We start from the raw sequence: 18,994 nt of genomic DNA on the forward strand, positions 1-18,994 counted from the left end.
AGAAAAAATGTTATTCTCCAAAAGTAAGACTAAGAACCAATGACAATAAAGATAAAATGCCTGATATGCTTTAGAAAGTCAGAAGACAGATACTCCTTAATGAAAAGAAAGTATAGAAATAATGGAGAGTTGGGGCTTGGGGAATCCAGGCACAGCAGAATTATAATAGGAAAACAGAATGAAATTAAGACCTGGTTGAGAGAATCTAGGTGTAATGAAAATGCTGACATATTCAGTTAATACTTGATTCATTTAGTGAAGGAAAATTATTGGATAGAAGAAATAAGAAAAACAACTCACTGTCAAGGAAACCATGATGTTTATCTTATTTTTAAACATTTGACTACTTTATAGCCAATGTGTACTCTATAAATTTAATTGTTAGTAGTATTAAGCTGTTTTTTTTGTTGTTGTTGTTTTCAGTTTTGAGTACAATAAAAACGTTCATACCTTTCTTTTTACCTGTTTCAGTATGGCTTGGGAAGAGAATTTGTTAGACGATTTACTAAATTTTGCTGCCACTCCCAAAGGGCTACAACTTCTTCAAAGAACAGGTGCTGTCAATGAATGTGTGACATTTATGTTCAACCAATACGCAAAAGAATTACAGGTGAGAATTACCATCTGCCATAGGCAAAAGGAACTTTCCTTTCTGTAAAAGCCATTAAGAACATTATTCTGTTTTCTTTGTGTGAAGAGATTATTAAACCTCAATTAAAAAACCATATAGCATTGTAATATTTAACGATATTTTTTCAGGAAAGCTTTAGAGAGTTGATGTTGGTATCTATGAGTATTTTACAGGCTGAAACAACTGGATGAAATTGAAAAACTCAGTTAATCATCTAGATGTTTTATAAATATGATATCAAACATCTGGCTATACAAAAACTCGGTGGAATTCCAGGAGAAAAACCTTTTGGGTCTAAGTGTATGTGTCATTGGGAGTTTAGAGTTCACATTTTGGAAGAATAAATATATTTGTAGAGGGGTTTTGTTATTGGTACTGTTAAATAAAATTTACTATAAATTTAGCCCTTTATCAGACAGAGATCATTGAGATATATTCATCATTTTGCTGTTACAGTAAATATCCCTAAACTTCAGGGCTTCTTAGGATCATAGATATGCTTTTAAAAGTGTTTCCTTTATCTCTGGAAGCTATTTCTTGATGTTCAGACTTCTTATTGTAGCCTAGCAGAAGGGGCTAGGGCCTCTTGGGGATCTTTTTTTTTAATAAGAGCACTAATTCCATTCGTGAGCACTCTCTACCTTCACAACCTAATAGCCTCCCAAAGGCTCCACTTCCTACCATTCCTTCCAGGGCTTAGTATTTCAACATAGGAATTTTAAGAGGAGATAGACATTCAGATTATAGCAAATATAGAAGGTTTTCAGGCTTTTAGTTTACATAAATTGTGTTTTGATCTGCTGGTGAGTTTGAATTTCTCCTGTGTACTAGTTAACCATTTGGGTTTCCCTTTTTTTTTTTTTCTTTCCATTTTTGAAAATATTCAAGCGACTGAAAGACATTTTTCTTTCTCATTCAGATTCTTGAGACCATGTAGACATAGCTTTTTACTATTGTGATAATATACCTAGGACTAGATGTCATTTTTTTATATTCATAAATTTTAAAACAATCTGGTCTTCCTTTGTAATATACTGTTCGTTGTAATAGAAGATGTTGTTCCCTGGACATCAGTAACTTACAACCATATAATTTAGTACAATAGTTTAATGTTGATTTACACCATTCAAGACATTTTTTGAACATTTAGATTCTCAGTTATCTTGTAAGAAAGCAATTAGACTTTCCTTAATTTTGCTGAAGAGAAATTGGAGATCCAGGCCGGTTATAAATGATCTGCTTGTGTTCACACATGTAGTTATTGATTGTAGTAATACTAGAACTCAGATTAGTCTTAACCGTGTCCATGAAATCTAAGTCTTGTTTAGTGAAGCCCCTCTAGCTTCTCTGAAGTTTTCCTCTGCCTTTCCTTTTTAGTATTTAGTGTTGATCTGGAAGACCCCTGTGGCTACTAATATCTGAATCAGCAGTGTCCTTTGGGATGATTGATAAGTAAGGTTTTTTTTCCATTGTCATGGAAGAAGGCAAGTGGGAAAAAAGATAGACATTTATCTTGCTGTACTTCTGTGTTATCCCACTGTGGAACTAATGGATGATAAATTAAGGAAAATGGAAAATAAGTGTAATAAAAATGGAAAAGGAAGGCAAATTTATAGAGAGATGAGCAGCAAAAAATTTTAAGAAATAAACCTAATTCTTTCCCATGGTCTTTTAGTACCCCCCTGCCTTTTTTTTTTTTTTTTGCCCTTAATATGGAATGTATAGTTTATATTTTAAAAATTTAATAAAAACATATCCTTATCCTTTTAATGAAATGTTGAAAAATACAAATTCTAAATGGTTAGCTCTGTTTAGAAGTCAAACACTTTGTCTGAGATCAGGCTGACCTATAAAGTCTGAGGAAGGAGGAATATTTTATAACGTCTTTATTTTCTTATTCTGATTTCTGCTAAGAGATACTTCTGAACTGTACCATGAATACATGGATGATATTCTTTGTGAAATAAATTATTTAAGGTTTTCTACAATGTTGTTTAGAAACCTGTATATTAAATGAGGATTGTGTGTGTGTGCGCGTGTGTGTGTATATAACTTCCTTCTTTAGGAAAAAAATCACATTGCCTCTAAAACCGTCATTTTGAAGAAGATACCATTATTCTTTTTAAAGTTGTTTATTTGAAAGCCCAGTTAAAAAACTGGCAGTCAATACAGACTAATTAATGAGAATTTATTATCAAAGAACCAACCTAAAGAATAAAATAGGAAGATAACAGAAATTAGAATTGGAAGGAGTTTCTCTTCATCTGGTCCAAAGTCCCTTATTTTATATATAAAGAGACTTAGAGACATAGTGACTTGTTTAGGGTCATGAAGCAACATAATTTTAGGGCTGGTTCCAAAACCTACATCTCTGGAACAAGATTATCAAAAATATTACATTAGTATTAACTCACTGATTGTTATAGTTTGAGTTTTTTCTGCTCTTGTTATCTTTCCTTGAAACACTGTCCAGCATTTTAATAAAGAAATCACTAACTCTACATGTAACATGTAAGTAAAATATTAGCATGCTGTGTTTTCCTGATTCTCATTATTCCTTATTTATGTTAGACCAGCAGACATAAAAAGTTTGACTGTGGAGTTCTGCTTACACAAGTGGCATCAACAGCAGCAGGTGCAATAGCACTACAAAATTCAGGTAAGTTCTTTAGAATTATAATTTAAGTAAAATGAGTGAGTCTATACAAAATTTAACTGCCATGATCAAGTATCAGGTATTATCACTGTAAAGTTCTTTTTCCCAAGTTAGGCCTTAGGTAAAAGAATGTTATTGGGATTTCCTTTTTACCTTTTCTCTTCTGTGAAATCCCACTAGGAATTTTTTTTTCTCTGTAAAAATATATATAAATTTTTTCTTTCCTCAGAACAATGGCACATAATGACCTAAACTGAGATATATTTGATGGCTTTAAGAAACCTTCATGTTATAAATCAAAAGTTTGTCATCCTCTCTTAGTATAATTGCATCTGATAGGATTTAATGCTCAGTTTCAGGGAATTATATATAAATCAAGATTTCCAGTCATAATAGTTATCACATATACATACCATTTTCTTATTCCTTTTTCTCTTCTTTTCTTGAAAGATTCTCTCTCACCCACTTAATTTTCACCACTATTTTTGGAGTTTGTAGTTGGCATGTATTGAATATTATCTACTACAGATTGGATTTTTAAGACATTCTAACATTGGGAGATTTAATATATTGTATATTAAGGTTATCTGAACCCTGAACCAGAAACAAGATATAATCTCTAATAGAGATGCTGTGATTACATTTAAGTCTTAGAAATGGAACACACACTCTTTGGACGTTTACTGTGCCTCCAGGATACCTCCTTCTTTACACACATACACCTCAGCTTTCAGGCTGCATTTCACTATTAGCTTATTTGCTGAGTAACATGTAAACCTTATTTTTTTCAGGAAAACATGCTCAGAGAGGTTATTGGCTAAAGGATAAAAACTGGGGCTCAAAATTCAGTCCTCTAGGGAAATAGTCTTTGAGAGTTTAGGCATTGCAGTTATATGATAATGAGGCATCATAAATGTATATTAACAGTAGCAGATATAATTTCTACCAAGGTTAGAGGTTATTTCTTATACAGGATACAAGTATGTCTTCTGTCAGTGTGGACCAGTCTTGTCAGAAGGATAATTATGCCTTTCCTCCATAATCCAAAGAAGTAGTATATTATAAATATGATGTAAAATTCTTCTTAGGATTTATTAATGCACTTTTAACTGAATTATGGGCCAATCTGGAATGTGGAAGAGATGATGTTAGAGTAACCCATCCCAAATCTACTCCAGTGGACCCTATTGACCGAAGCTGTCAAAAGGTAAGAAATGATTTAACTAACAATGTATAGATTTGAAATATCTCTCTCAAATTACTTCATCCAGACCTTAATCTATATTCAGTTACAACCAGCAGCCTTTCCTAATTTTTCTCCCTCCTTTCTTTTATTTCTAAATTTTTATTTTTAAAATAAACTTATTAAAAGACAAATACCAGTGTTCCCTCTGAATTGTCTTGCAAGGATGTTTTCCTTTTAGGATATTCCTACTATAATTTTTCTCAATTTATAAACAATACACACCAGACATATTAAAAAAGCAAAACAACAAATGCCGACTCAAAGGAAGTAGAAAAAGAACAAACAAACCCTAATTTAATAGAAGGAAAGAAATACTAAAAATTAAAGCAGAAATAGAGACTAAGAAACCAATAGAAAAGATCAGTGAAACTACGAGCTGGTTTTTTGAAAAGATAAATAAAATTGATAAACCTTTAGCCAGACTTCTCAAGAAAAGAGAGGAGCCAAATAAATTGGAAATGAAAAGGAAGTTACAGTCAATACCACAGAAATCATGATATTACTATGAACAATTATATGCCAATAAAGTGGACAACCTAGAAGAAATTGTATATTTCTAGGAATTTATCCATCTCCCAAGACAGAATCAGGAAGAAATACAAGATATGAACAGACAGATGACCAGTAACGAAATTGAATCAGTAATTTTTAAAAACTCCCAACAAACAAAAGTCCAGGATCAGATGGCTTCACAGGTGAATTATACCAAACATTTAAAGAGTTAATGCTTTTCTTTCTCAAACTACTACAAGTTTGAGAGGAAGGAATGCATCAGAATTCAGTCTGTGTGGCCAGCATCACCCTGATTCCACAATGAAAGACTGTGAAAAAAATAAAAAAATACAGGCCAATATCACTGAATGTAGCTGCAGAAATCCTCAGTAAAATACTAGCAAATCAAATTCAACCATACATTAAAAGGATCATACACCATGATCAAGTGGATTTATCCCAGGGATGCAGGGATGGTTCAGTATCTGCAAATCAGTTGTTGTGATATACCACATTAACAATTGAAGAATAAAAATCATATGATCATCTCAATAGATACAGAAAAGCGTTTGACAAAATTCAACACTTATGAAACTCTCAACATTCACTGATATATGAATGGATAAAGAAGATGTGGTATAGGTATAGAATGAAGTATTACTCAGCCATAGAATAGAATGAAATCTTGCCATTTATGACAACATGGATGAACCTAGAGAGTATTATGGTAAGTGAAATAAGTCAGATGGAGAAAGACAAATAAATACCATATGATTTCACTTTTTTTTTTGTATGGTAAATTCTGGAATTTATTGTAAAATGAGATTTTTATAACTATCCACAAAACTTATCCTTATGTTTAAGGTTTTTCCTGTATGTTGCTTTATTCAAAAAATATTTTTGAAGTTAATATGAATAGTATTTGGTCAAATATGAACAACTACAGCAACAAGGCTGCACTGTCTATGAATGTGAATATGTGAAGAAAAACATCATTTACTAATTTGTAGAAGATAAAAAAGTTAACATGGTTTCACTTATGAGGAACCTAAAAAATGAAACAAATGAACAAACATAACAGTCATAGATTCACAATAGATAGGTGGTTGCCAGAGGGAAGTGCGGTGGAGGAATGAGTGAAATAGGAGATGGAAATTAAGAGATACAAACTTTCAGTGCAAAATACATGAGTCAACGTGATGAAATATATAGTGGTGAATACAGTCAATAATAGTGTAATATCTTTATGGTGGTAAAGGTGGTCAAAATGTACAAAGTTTCAGTTATAAGTAAGTAGTAGGGATGTAATGTACAATATGATTAATATAATTACCACTGCTTTATGTTATATGAAAATTGTTGAACAAATCCTAAGAATTCTCATCACAAGGAAATTTATTTTTTCTGTTTAATGTTGTATCTATATGAGATGATAGATGTTCACTAAACTTATGGTAATCATTTCCTGATTATGTAAGTCAAATCATTATGCTGTACACCTTAAACTTATGTAGTGCTATATATCAATTATCTCAAACTGGAAGTAAAAAACAAAACTGAAACAAAAACCAACCAACCAAAACTAAGAAAGCCTTGAACACTTAGACTCAAATCTAATAGAAAATTGTCATGATTATTTGAAGGAGGGGGTGGGCAGAAGATGCTATAGTATATAGCATATGGCATATAGTATATAGTAATGTGGCAAAAAAATTCTTAGGCACTCAGTGGCTTATTATAATTTAATGGCTTTTATATATTTAATATGTTCACCAATTTTCACTAAAATTAAATGCTTCCTGACTTTGACTTTATGGTGGCTTAGGAAGTTTTCAAAGAGTGTCGTAAAATTTTTTAAAAATCAGAATTTCTGCTTTTCTGCTTTCTGTAATAGTGGACTAATTTCCTCCAGGAGAGAACACTTAAAACTCAGGAAAAATAAGCCAACTGGAATATCTAAAAATAGGCAAAATATGGAGAGAAGTCAATATGTGGATGAAGAGAATGTTACTGCTAGAGATTCTAGATTTAACTGACTTACACCTGAGGGCAAGTACCAGTTGATGCTCCACAGATAGAAATCCATACTGTAACAAGCCTGAAAAACCAGAACACAAAGTTTAGGGCTACACAACAACTGGAATATGGAAGGAGGGGAAGGAGAGGCACATATCAGGCCCTCCAAACTCTGTGTATGTACTCTGTCCAAATATGTGACTGTCCCTCAAACTATATTCTTGAACTTAACAGATCTCACCTACCACAGGGGTCAGAATTTAGAATTTGAGTTCAGTCATGTTAACTACTAAATTAAAATCAGCACTCCTTGGGGGGTATATAACAAAATCCAGCATCTCCACAACATATCCTTACAATATATGGAATATAATCCAAAATTACTAGACATATGAAGAATAAAAGAAATGTTGCTGGGAAGAGGCAACTGATAGAGCTTGACTGTGAACTGTAGAAGTTGGAATTATTTGCCAAGAATTTTAAAGCAGTTATCATAAATAGCATGTAAAAGAAAATATGCTTGTAATGAATGAAGAAATTAGAAATCTTAGTACAGAAACTATTTAAGAACCAGATTGACATTCTAGAGCTAAAGTTATCTGAGATAATTTTCTAGGTGGGCTTAACATAAGGTTTAAAGATGACAAAAGAAATAATGTCATCTCAATTCAATGAACTTGAGATAAATCAATAGAAATTAGAGTCCGAAAAGCAGAGAAAAAAATTAGGAAAAAGTTGTGTTTTGTGAGACCTTATCAAAAGGATTAAGATATGTGTGATTGGAACACCAGGAATATGAGAGAATGGAGCAGAAAGTTTTTTGAATAATAGCTGAAAACTTCCAAATTTATGGAAAGATGTAAGTTTATAGGTCAAAAAACTTAGTAAATCCCAAGGAAGAATATGCAAAGAAGGAAAATAAAAATACAAAGAAACCACAGAAAGGCTCACTGTAGACATGTAAACTGCTGAAAACTAAAGCTAAAGGGAGATCTTAAAAGAAGGAATAGAAAGTCACACATTACATATAGGGGAACAGCAGAAAACTTTGCTAGATTCTCTTCTGCACACCAGAAGTCAATGAAACAACTTTAATGTGTTGGGAAGGGAAAACAAAAGTCCACCTAGATTTCTATATCCAGCAAAAATATTCTTAATAAAAGCAAAATAAATTTAAAAGCTAAGAAAATATTTTACAGCAAACCTGCATTTTAGATAAAACTAAAGGAATTTCTTTAGGTTGAAGGAAAATACCTGATACATATTTGGGTTTTTAGGATTAAAAGAAGAAATTTCAAATAGTTATATACTCACTCGCCTGTTGTTTTTCTCAATTTCTTGTAAGTACATGTGACTCTTTAAAAGAAAACTGATATATAGTTGGATTTATTTTCTACTTAAAGGTAACATACGACAGCTATACCATACAGGACAAACAAATTATAAAATGTTATACAAATCTGTATGGGTACAGGATTCTTAAATTTTACATAAAGTAGTACAATACTAATTCTTAATCCCTAGGAAATATTTCTAATTCAAATTTAGGGTTACAGGGATTTTATTTAACTTCTTTGACTTTGAATTAGAAATGGTCAGTATAAACTAATAATTAACTTTTTTCCTTAAAAAAAATTGTACATTCCCCTAAACAATGTGCTGAAAAATCTAGAAATAATTCATTGTGCTAAATAGTCTGAGCGCCCAGCTTGTAGATCTAGATATTATTCTTCCCTAGGGATTCTGTTTTCTTTCGGGATTTAATTTGTCATTTAAATTTTAGGAAACGATGATGTAGCTTCAATATATAATAAGGTACATTTAAAAGTTTCAGTCCAGTTCCTCCCTCCTTCTCTCTATAGCTTTGCTTTTGCAGTATGATAGACAATAGCCCCATATAGCTATATAAATTTAAAACTAAAGTTAAAAATTCAGCCTCAGTTACATTAATCATATCTTAAGTGCTCATCAGTAGTCACATGTAGCTAGTGACTATCATATTGTACAGCTCAGAACATAACATTTCCATCACCACAGAACATTTTATTGAACAGTCAGGACTACAGAGCAAGGGTGATACTGTTAAATAGTGTATGAAGATTATTTATTTTGTAATGAGTAATCTTAGCCTGGAAATAAAATATGATTAGTTCTGCTACCAATTTTTTGATTATATGTCTTTGGCCAAGTCACTTCACTTCTCTGGTCCTCAAGTTTTCTCATCTATTAAATGAGAGATTGAATTAACTATTCTTTTAATTACCTCAGTGTTCTGATTTTAGTGAAAATTCTTAATGTGTTTGATCCTCAGAATTTCTGAGTCTAGTGAACATTTTTAAATGACAAGCAGAAAACTTAGTAGATACAAATAAGTGCAGTTAATACAATACAAACTAAATATACAAGTATTGGCAGAATACAGACCTTCTAGAGGTGGACAGACTTAATTGGAAAGCCTTCTAGAAAAAATGTGGCAAACATTTGAAAGCTTAATGAAGTAGGATAATGAGTAAGTGGGAGGGCAAGAGGGAGCTCTTTAGTAGGATAAGAGAGGTTCATATATGTGGCAGTCACTTGAAAGAGACCACAGGCAGATTTGATTAACTGCAGTGGTGACTTCAAGCTGAAGAAACTTAACGGGGGGAATTGAGGCTTTTGACACTGTGAAGAGAAGAAAGGTGTTAATTAGTAAAGTGCCTTGAAAGTCATGCTAAGGAGTTTAGATCTGATGTTTAGTAATGGGCAACCACTGCATGCTTCTGCGTAGGGGATCCAAAGAATGAACTGTGCTGGAGAAAAATATTCAGATTCTTGTCGATAAGACAAGAGCAGGAGCTTAAAAATTTCATGGAGAGATTACCTTGGTAAGATTGCCCCAGAAAATGAGTGGGTTTTGATAGGAAAAGCCATGGCATTTTCTAATAACTATATTTAGATTACTTGAATTTCCAGTGAATGTAGTTAAAGGATAAAGATAGCCTTGTGACCTGAGTGCTATAATGTATAGAATTTATTATCTTGCTCCAGAGCCCCAAAGTATTTTTCTTATATTTTCTTATGCATCAGATATAACAGTGCAAAGGATGAGAATGATGGCTCATTTCATTTTTTGTCAGACCTAACTTTCAAGAGATGTGTGATATTTGAAAGCATTTTCCAGTTCTCATTTATGTTTTGTTACAGTTGTTATGTATTGTTAGTACATGGATCATTGTTGACGTTAACTATTTTGTACTTATCATAGATGCATATATTTCAGTTATATGGATTGATTAGGCTTATTTTAAAAATTGCCCTTCACATTAATGACTCTTCCGTGGATGTGGTTAAAAAAAAAATGAACCATTTGAACGATTGGTTTTTTCTCCCCCTCCCACCCCAGTCTTTTCTAGCACTGGTGAACCTGTTATCTTATCCTGCTGTTTATGAGCTTGTAGGCAATCAAGGTCTTCCTAATAAAGAAGAATATTCTCTTCGTGAAGTCCCAGCGAGGGTTATTGTAAGTCATTTTCTTTTAATCTTTCACTTTTATAGTGCCGCTTTTTAAGATTTGTAGTAAAAATGCAATTTAACAGAAAAAAAGGTATACTAAATCACATTTAAAGACTGTTTAATTTATTAACCTATAGAATGTTAGCTTCTGAACTATCTGTAAATGGAATCTTTGATCCAGCTGTCTAACAGTGGTGGCACCTATTGAAATAATAAGGTTAAGGCTTCCCAACTAGGAAAGAGATTCGGCGTATATAGAAGTATGTGTATGAATTATTTTTAGGTGACTTACGTTAATAAATTGTATCCAAGGAGTCCAATGCATTTTCTGCTTATATTTTAAATGAACTACATATTACTGCCCCATGAGGGCAGTATATACATATTTATTTAATTTGAGACTTATTTTATATTCATGCTCTAAGATGGGTAATTTGTTTTAATCATTCAGAGACATTTAGATCCTCATCTTTGAGTAAGTTTATGAATTGAACACACATAAATATGTGTATATATGCATTAGTAAAGAATTATTTAGTTCTGAAATTCTATTGTTAATCATTACTTTTATTTCTGGTCACTTTGTCCTGTGTGTTGTCTTTTTTTTACAGTTTTGACATTTTGAATTCTAATTCGTTTTGACTCTAAACATTTTATTTTTTTAAACTTTCTCTACTTTGGGAAATTTTTGATGATTTATATGAATGAAACATAAAGATAGGTATTTTTATCATTAAACTTTTATAATCTTGAAGTGTTCCAATTTTATCTTATCCTTACTTGTATCTTGGCACTTCTATTTTTTTTGCTTGTTTAATTTTTAAATTTATTTTTTTATACAGCAGGTTCCTATTAGTCATCAATTTTATACACATCAGTGTATACATGTCAATCCCAATCTCCCAATTCATCCCACCCCCCCGACCCCACCGCGGCTTTCCCCTCTTGGTGTCCATACGTTTGTTCTCTACATCTGTGTCTCAATTCCTGTATCTTGGTACTTCTTAAGTAGTTTTATAATTAGCCATTTATGTGCCTGTCTTCCCTACTATACTGTGAGGGCCTGAGAGCAAGTAGGATATCTTAGTCATATTTACATATAGAACATAGTAGATATCCAGTGAATGGTTTTTAAAAATATTTCTAATATTATTACCTTTATTGAAATCTGTTATGGAACACAAGTACAAATTAATTATTTAATTTAGCACAATGGCTTGGATGTTTGTTCTCAAGTTTTCGTGGATGTTCTACAGTGCATAGTCAGAAATATCTTTCCACTTATGTTAGGATTGGTCTCTTATTTAGTTTTTTAAAATAAATTTATTTATTTTTGGCTGCGTTGGGTCTGTTGCTGCGTGCGGGCTCTCTCTAGTTGCAGTGAGCAGGTACTACTCTTCATGGCAATGCACAGGCTTCTCATTGTGGTGGCTTCTCTTGTTGTGGAGCACGGGCTCTAGGCGCACAGGCTTCAGTAGTTGTGGTGCTCGGGCTCAGTAGTTGTGGCTCACAAGCTCTAGAGCACAGGCTCAGTAGTTGTGGCGCACAGGCTTAGTTGCTTCATGGCATGTGGAACCTTCCCAGACCGGGGATCGAACCCTCATCCCTTGCATTGGAAGATGGATTCTCAACCACTGGACCACCAGGAAGTCCTGATCCTCTATCTTTGAGATTACTCCTTAGTGGTACATAGAGCTCTTACTCATGCTTTTTTACATTTACATAGTGCTCTTGTGTGGATGTACTAGAGTTTATTTATCCAGTTGTCTATTGGTGAACCCTTGGTTTCTTTCAGTCTTTTGCTGTTATCAATTATGCCGAAATTAATAGCCTTGGCTTATCTTGTGTTTACCAGTATGTCTGTAATTTTTTTTTTTTGTATTGCTGCATAACAAATTGCTACCAACTTAGCAAATTAAAACACCCACTTATTATAGGTTAGAAGTCAAGTACTGTGTGCCTGGGTTTTCTGCTCAGAGTATTAAAAAGACTGAAATCAAAATGTTGGCCAGGCTGAGTGCTTGTCTGGAGGCTCTGGGGAAAATCCACGATAACAAATTCGTTCTTGTTATTGGCAGAAGTCAGTTTCTTATAGTTGTGGGATTGAAGTGCCTGATTTCCTGCTGGCTGTCAGCTGGGGGCTGCTTCCAGGGCTTTGTCAGATTGTTCCCTCCATGTCAGCATTGAAGAACTTCACTCATGCTTTGAATCTCTCTGACTTCCTCTTCTGTGACCAGTCAGAGAAAACTAGGCTTTTAAGTGTTTCATGTGATGAGATCAGAGCCACCCTGATAATCTCCTCTTAAAATCAACTAATTAAGGGCTTTAATTACATCTGCAAAATCTCTTTACAGCACTACCTATTGATACATTAGTGTTTAAGGCCTGAGAATCTTGGAGCCATCTTAGAATTCTGCCTACTACTGATTTTTGGGCTGGATTTCTATAAGTGGGATCACTGCGTTGAAAGGTAAATTCGTATGTAATATTGGTATGTATTGCTAGATTTCCAACCACAGGGAATAATTCTTCTGCATTCCCATCAATAAGATGTTACAGTGCTTGTTTCCTGGCAGGCTCATAGAAGATAATGTGGTCGGTGGTTTAGATATTTGTCTGACAGGAAAGAAGTGTTAATTTATATTTTTCTTATTATGAGCAGAATATCTTTTCATATGTTTAATGTCCATTGACGTTTCTTCTTCTCATAATGGTCTTTCAACTTATTTTTGCTTTTTTTCTATTTGTGTTATGTTTCTCAATTTTAAGAAATTCTTTATACTTTAAGAATATTTGGCCTTCACTCTTCATGGTTTCCTGTTGAATATCTACCAAAATTCTAAGCCCTGGAACAACTTCCAACTTGTACTTGTGTATATTAAAGATGAATGACACAAAATATTCTTTTCCTCTGACAGATATATTTTTCAATTGCTTTTCTATTTCTTTTCTGTCTATTTATATATGTTGTATATTAGGCTGGACCCCTTTAGTTATTGGAGAAACTCAATTTGAATTAGTTTAGGCAAAAAAAGGAATTGACTTACCATCTTGCAATAAAATTAGGGACAAGTGGAAATAGAACTTTGAATTCAGTCAGGTCGACATCTGTCTCTCTTGCTTTCCCCACCCCCTTTCCTTTTATTGCTCTCCATTTTGACTTTATTGAAAGGCATATACATAGAATAGTGGTTAAGAGTTTGTATTCTGAAGCCAGACTGCCTGGATTAGATTCCTGGTTCTGCCTCTTACAAGCTGTGTGACCTTGGACAAGTTTGACCCATTTTCTCCTCTGTTAAAAAGAGGGCAATACTGTTACTATCTCAGGGTTGTTGTAAGAATTAAGTGAATTGAATTAAATTAAATATAAAGGCTTAAATCATTGACTGGCAGATAAGTGCTATATAATTGTTTGCTGTAGTTATTATTAATATATTCTTCTGCAGATGGTGTCCTCTACAGAAGAACACACGGGAGGGACTACCTGTCATTCCATACTGACACGTTTATCCCCCCTTGTATTAGTTTCCTAGGGCTACCATAACAAATTACCACAAAGTGGGTGGCTTAAAACAACAAATTTATCCTCTCTCAGTTCTGGAGGCCAGAAGTCTGAAATCAAGGTGTCAACAGGACCACATTCCCTCCAGAGTTTCTAGGGGAGAATCCTTCCTTGCCTCTTCTCATTTCTGGTGGTTTCAGGCATTTCATAGCTTGTTACTGCATCCCTCCAATTTCTGCCTCCATCTTCACATGGCTGTCTCCTTTTCTTTCTTAAATCTCTCTTTGTCTTTCTCTTATAAGAACACTTGTCATTAGATTTAGGGCCCACTTGCCTAATACAGGATGATCTTATTCTCAAGATCCTTAATTTACTTACCTCTGCAAAGACCCTTTTTCCAAATAGGGTAACAATCATAGGTTCTGGGGATTAGAACATAGATATATCTTTTTTTTAGAGGGAGTCACCATTCAACTCACTACACCACCAGAGTGGCATTTTCCTCTACCTCCTGTCTATAGACTGAATGTTTGTATACCCCCCAAATTCATATGTTGAAACCTCATTCCCATTGTGATAGTATTTGGAGGTAAGGTCTTTATGGGGTGACTAGTGCCTTATTAAAAACCCTAGAGAAACCTCTCACCCCTTCTGCCATCTGAGGACACAGCAAAAAGATGACTGATTGTCTGTGAACTAGAAAGTAGGTCGTCACCGGACACAAAATCTCTGACAACTTGATGTTGGACTAACCAGCCTCCAGAACTGTGAGAAATAAACTTTCTGTTATATATAAGCCACTCAGTCTATGCTATTCTATTACAGCATCCAGAATGGACGAAGACACTCCCCACTTTGAAAAACCCTAAGGGAGGACCTTAATAGACTGAGTTTTGTTCATGGATGTTTATGGACTAACCAATCACAGACCACTCCTAATAGTGCAGGTGTTAGGAGTATTGGCATTATGGTTGACATATTCCTCACCCTTCACTTGGCCCTTTAAGTAAAAGGGATCAGTTAGCACAAACACAGCCATTGGGACAATTGTAAACAGAATAGGCACTCAAACATATATTGATTTATAGAGAATGCATATTCCTCTTTGTTTTTCCAGTCTTAGTTTCATTCTGGCTTACTAGACTACTGAACATATTCTCAAGCTAGACAATATGCTTTTAAAAAAGCACAGAGTTTCAGGCTCCTTTTTGAGTCCCAAGCCTTACTTGCACTAACTTATTTCTCAGAAGCTGTTGCTTAATTTAGGAAACTGATTGCCTTATTGACACACATTGTAGTGCTTAGAAACCGAATTTCTCCATAAGGTGGGCTTCCCAGGAGTTTCCTTTACTTCCCTAAGTGGTGATCCATCAGTGTAATCCTCTTTGAAGAAGAATTTATTTACTGTAACATTTGTTCTCTGAAAATGCATTATCGTTGATAGATAGCTGCTATTAGCTTGTTGGTAATACATTCTCTACCTTGTATTCATACAGTATCTAGTACTTAGATTCAGAACTAAAACTTTGGAGTCACAGGGTGTCACGTACTGTTTTGAAATGAGTGTCCAGCTAAGTAGCAGCCAACAAAGACAGATTATGTAAGATAGCAATCTTTTCATTCTTCATTGTTAGGCAGTTTATTTAATATTTGCTGATTGTAAACTCTTCGTGCTAATATTATTTACACATTTTACAAGATGTTTGTAGAATGGTAAATGCATTCCTAAGTGTTCCATGTAAACTTTCAGTTGGTAAGTTCATACAAAATCCAGTTTTTACTGTGTCTTCAGTATTTTTCAGATGTGATTTTTAGATCCATTAATTTCCTCCTCCTTACAGTCTTATTTCCTGGCCTCTTACATATTTGATATGTTTGTACTATCATCTATATAGACCTCAGGAAATATTATGTGACTTTATTCCCTAGCATAACCATTCTTCTTTTGCCCTGTTGGTTACAGAAATATCTTGAATTTAAACTCATGGAAAGTAACAAGTTTCTTGGTCAGGAAAGTGATCAATGAGAGAGACAAGTATTTGCTACGAATAAATTTCTTAGACCTGAACCCAAAGATATGCACAAAAGCTAGGTCTTATAGAAAGAAAGCCTTTTAGAGAATGCTCAAAATTTTGTGATAGGCTTAAATTGTCAGTGCTTGGGACAGTTGATGGCACCTAGGCATCAGGTTCTTTCTGTACTTGCATCAGTGATTTTTAAGCATGGTTACCCATTGCAACAACTTTGGGAAGCTTTTACAAGGATGTTAATGCCAGAATCATACCCCAGGGATAGTGACTTAATTTCTTTGGGATAGAGCTCGGGCAGCTATTATATTGACCTTTTTTTTTTTTTTTTTGGTTGTGTTGGGTCTTTGCTGTGCGTGGGCTTTCTCTATTTGCAGAGAGTGGGGGCTACTCTTCGTTGCAATGTGCGGGCTTCTCATTGTGGTGGCTTCTCTTGTTGCAGAGCACGGGCTCTAGGCACGCAGGCTTCAGTAGTTGTTGCATGCAGGTTCAGATGTGGCTCGCGGGCTCTAGAGAGCAGGCTCAGTAGTTGTGGCTCACGGGCTCTAGAGTGCAGGCTCGGTAGTTGTGGCACACGGGCTTTGTTGCTCTGCGACATGTGGGATCTTCCCGGACCAGGGCTCGAACCCGTGTCCCCTGCATTGGCAGATGGATTCTTAACCACTGCACTGCCAGGGAGACCCTATATTTACTTTTTAAGTTCTCTAGGTGATTACAGTGTTTGCTCAGGGTTGGAAACCACTGATTTACATGAGCAGAGAATATCTATTAACAAAATCTCAAATAGTTCCTAGATAAAACTATTTAAATCCACTGTTCATGCGTCCATTTTTAGAGTTCATATTTGTTTTTCAAGGTAGTTTACATTTTTAGCAGTTTAAACGGTATTTAACTGGCTGCAATAAGCAGCTTTGGCTAAACATTTGATTCATTTCAGGAATGTTTACACGTCTTGATGCTCATACCACACCCAGACCAATTAATTCAGAATCTCTAGGGGTGAGATTTAGGCTTAATTAAAAAAAGTTTTTTTAAACAGCTCCCTACCGTTCAAATGCAAAGCCGAGTTTGAGAACCACAAATCTAAATAAATATTTGTTGATTTGATTTTCTTTAAATGGTTTCAGCCAAGAACAGTCTAACTCTAAGTCTCTTTTACAGGATATTATTGACAGACTTATAATTTTGAATTCTGAAGCCAAGACTCGTTCTTTATTCAACTATGAACAATCACACATCTTTGGTCTAAGGTAAGATGCTGAATTTCACTTGATGTTTTCTTATTGCAAAAACAGTTAAGGATATGTTCTATATACTTTAAAAAAGTATTTAAAATAAGCTAATTTTTAAAACATGTTTAAAGGTAATTTGTCTTCCTGTAATATTACAAAGTAAATTATAGTCATTAGATTTTTACATTATGGCCTTTGCCACATTTAGGTTCTGTATTATCACAGTGTCTTTCACTTTTGCTCGATTCATTGGAGGCATTCTGTGTACTATTCAGTTTACTCAGTCAACTGGGGCTTCCCTGGATTGGTGTTGGATTGGACTTCTGCCATAATGTAGTCTTGAAAGAGGCCTGGAAATGGATGATTTTTCTCACCCAAATGTTGCTCCTCAATGTTAATCATACTCTTTAACCCAAGGTTTAAATATTTTCTGGTTGAATTTATATTCCTTAACATTTAAAAGCAGCTGAATTAAAGAAAATTTTCACTTTCATAGGTTCATGATTTCCCTTCTACTAGCAAAGTAACTTTTTCAAGTATGAGGGGGAGGGGGTCAGTGAGAATATTCTACCTAAGAAATAAAGCAATTACTTTTCTAAAATTAGATTTCTCTAATGGTAGTGTATAAGTCTTAAGCCTTTTTTTTTTACATTCATTAATAGCTGAGCTTCATTTTTGGACTTTATAGTTCAAAGAAGGTAGGAAAAAAAGTTGCAGCTATTATAGTTCTTTGGGGTGGTATGCTCTTTATCTCAAAACGTACTTTCACATTAAATTTTAACTTTCTGTGAATAGCATCAGATAATCATATAGCAAGCAGTGATGAGGAATTCTGGGGAAAATCTATCAGTAGAATCTCCTTTTGAATAGCAAGTATGTTTCTGAGTTTTCTAATTATAGAACATAGATTTTGGTCTCTTGTTATTAATACATTGAGTGAATTTTTTTTTTCTGTATGTTTTCTTTCTTTTATAGAGTAAGATTTTCTTTTGGTGTTCTTCTGGCAAAATATTTAGCAGTAGGATTTTAAGTCATGTAAAAAGCAATCCAAGAAGTAAAATGCTCCTGGGAATAAAATATATTAATTTGCATAGTGTATGCTTTCTCATAATGTCTAAATGGAGTCATTCAATCCTACACTAGAAAATTTGCCATCCCATTGTTGATACATATAATAGCCGTGCAATATAGTGGTCAGCAACATGGACTCTGGAGTTAGTCTACCTACTGTTTACTAGTTTTGTGAAGTGAGATCTCAGTTACCAATCTGTAAAATGGAGGATAATTATATACTTTTCCTCACAGAGTTACCATGAGACTTACATATGAAAAATTAGAAGGGCTTATAGCAGTGCTTGGCACATAGCAAGACTATAAAAATGTTAGTAATAGATATAAAGTAGCAGCACTTTGTTTCTTTACATCTGTCTACTTGCTGTATATGGTTTTTGAGTTTTACTTAGGAAATAAATTGACTTCATTTTTTCAGTATCTCAGTAGTCTTCCACATCTGCCAAGAAATATGCTGTTTACAATATCAGCATTCAGACAAAGAAAATGACAAAACCACTTTTTGAGGAACAGTTTGTATTTTAATTTTATGTGTCTTTTAACAAATTTTTCTTTGACAAGAAATTTCATGGTATTTTGAAGTCCATTCTTAATACTCAGTTGTATTTTTAAGTTATGCATCTCAAGTT

The 18,994-nt window shown here is 34.0% G+C and overlaps 1 protein-coding gene across 1 annotated transcript in view; it reads left to right on the plus strand.

The window, feature by feature from the left end:
• Positions 1-18,994, plus strand: part of TBC1D32 (TBC1 domain family member 32) — a 181,137-nt gene that overhangs the window by 72,578 nt on the left and 89,565 nt on the right. The window contains exons 19-23 of the mRNA XM_082633325.1: positions 472-610; positions 3,203-3,290; positions 4,376-4,494; positions 10,424-10,540; positions 17,224-17,312. Of these exons, the coding sequence (XP_082489451.1) occupies positions 472-610; positions 3,203-3,290; positions 4,376-4,494; positions 10,424-10,540; positions 17,224-17,312 (552 nt within the window). The remainder of the gene's footprint in view (positions 1-471; positions 611-3,202; positions 3,291-4,375; positions 4,495-10,423; positions 10,541-17,223; positions 17,313-18,994) is intronic.

The sequence above is a fragment of the Mesoplodon mirus genome (genome assembly GCF_964341445.2).
Source record: "Mesoplodon mirus genome assembly, chromosome: 10".
Classification (NCBI taxonomy): Eukaryota; Metazoa; Chordata; class Mammalia; order Artiodactyla; family Ziphiidae; genus Mesoplodon; species Mesoplodon mirus.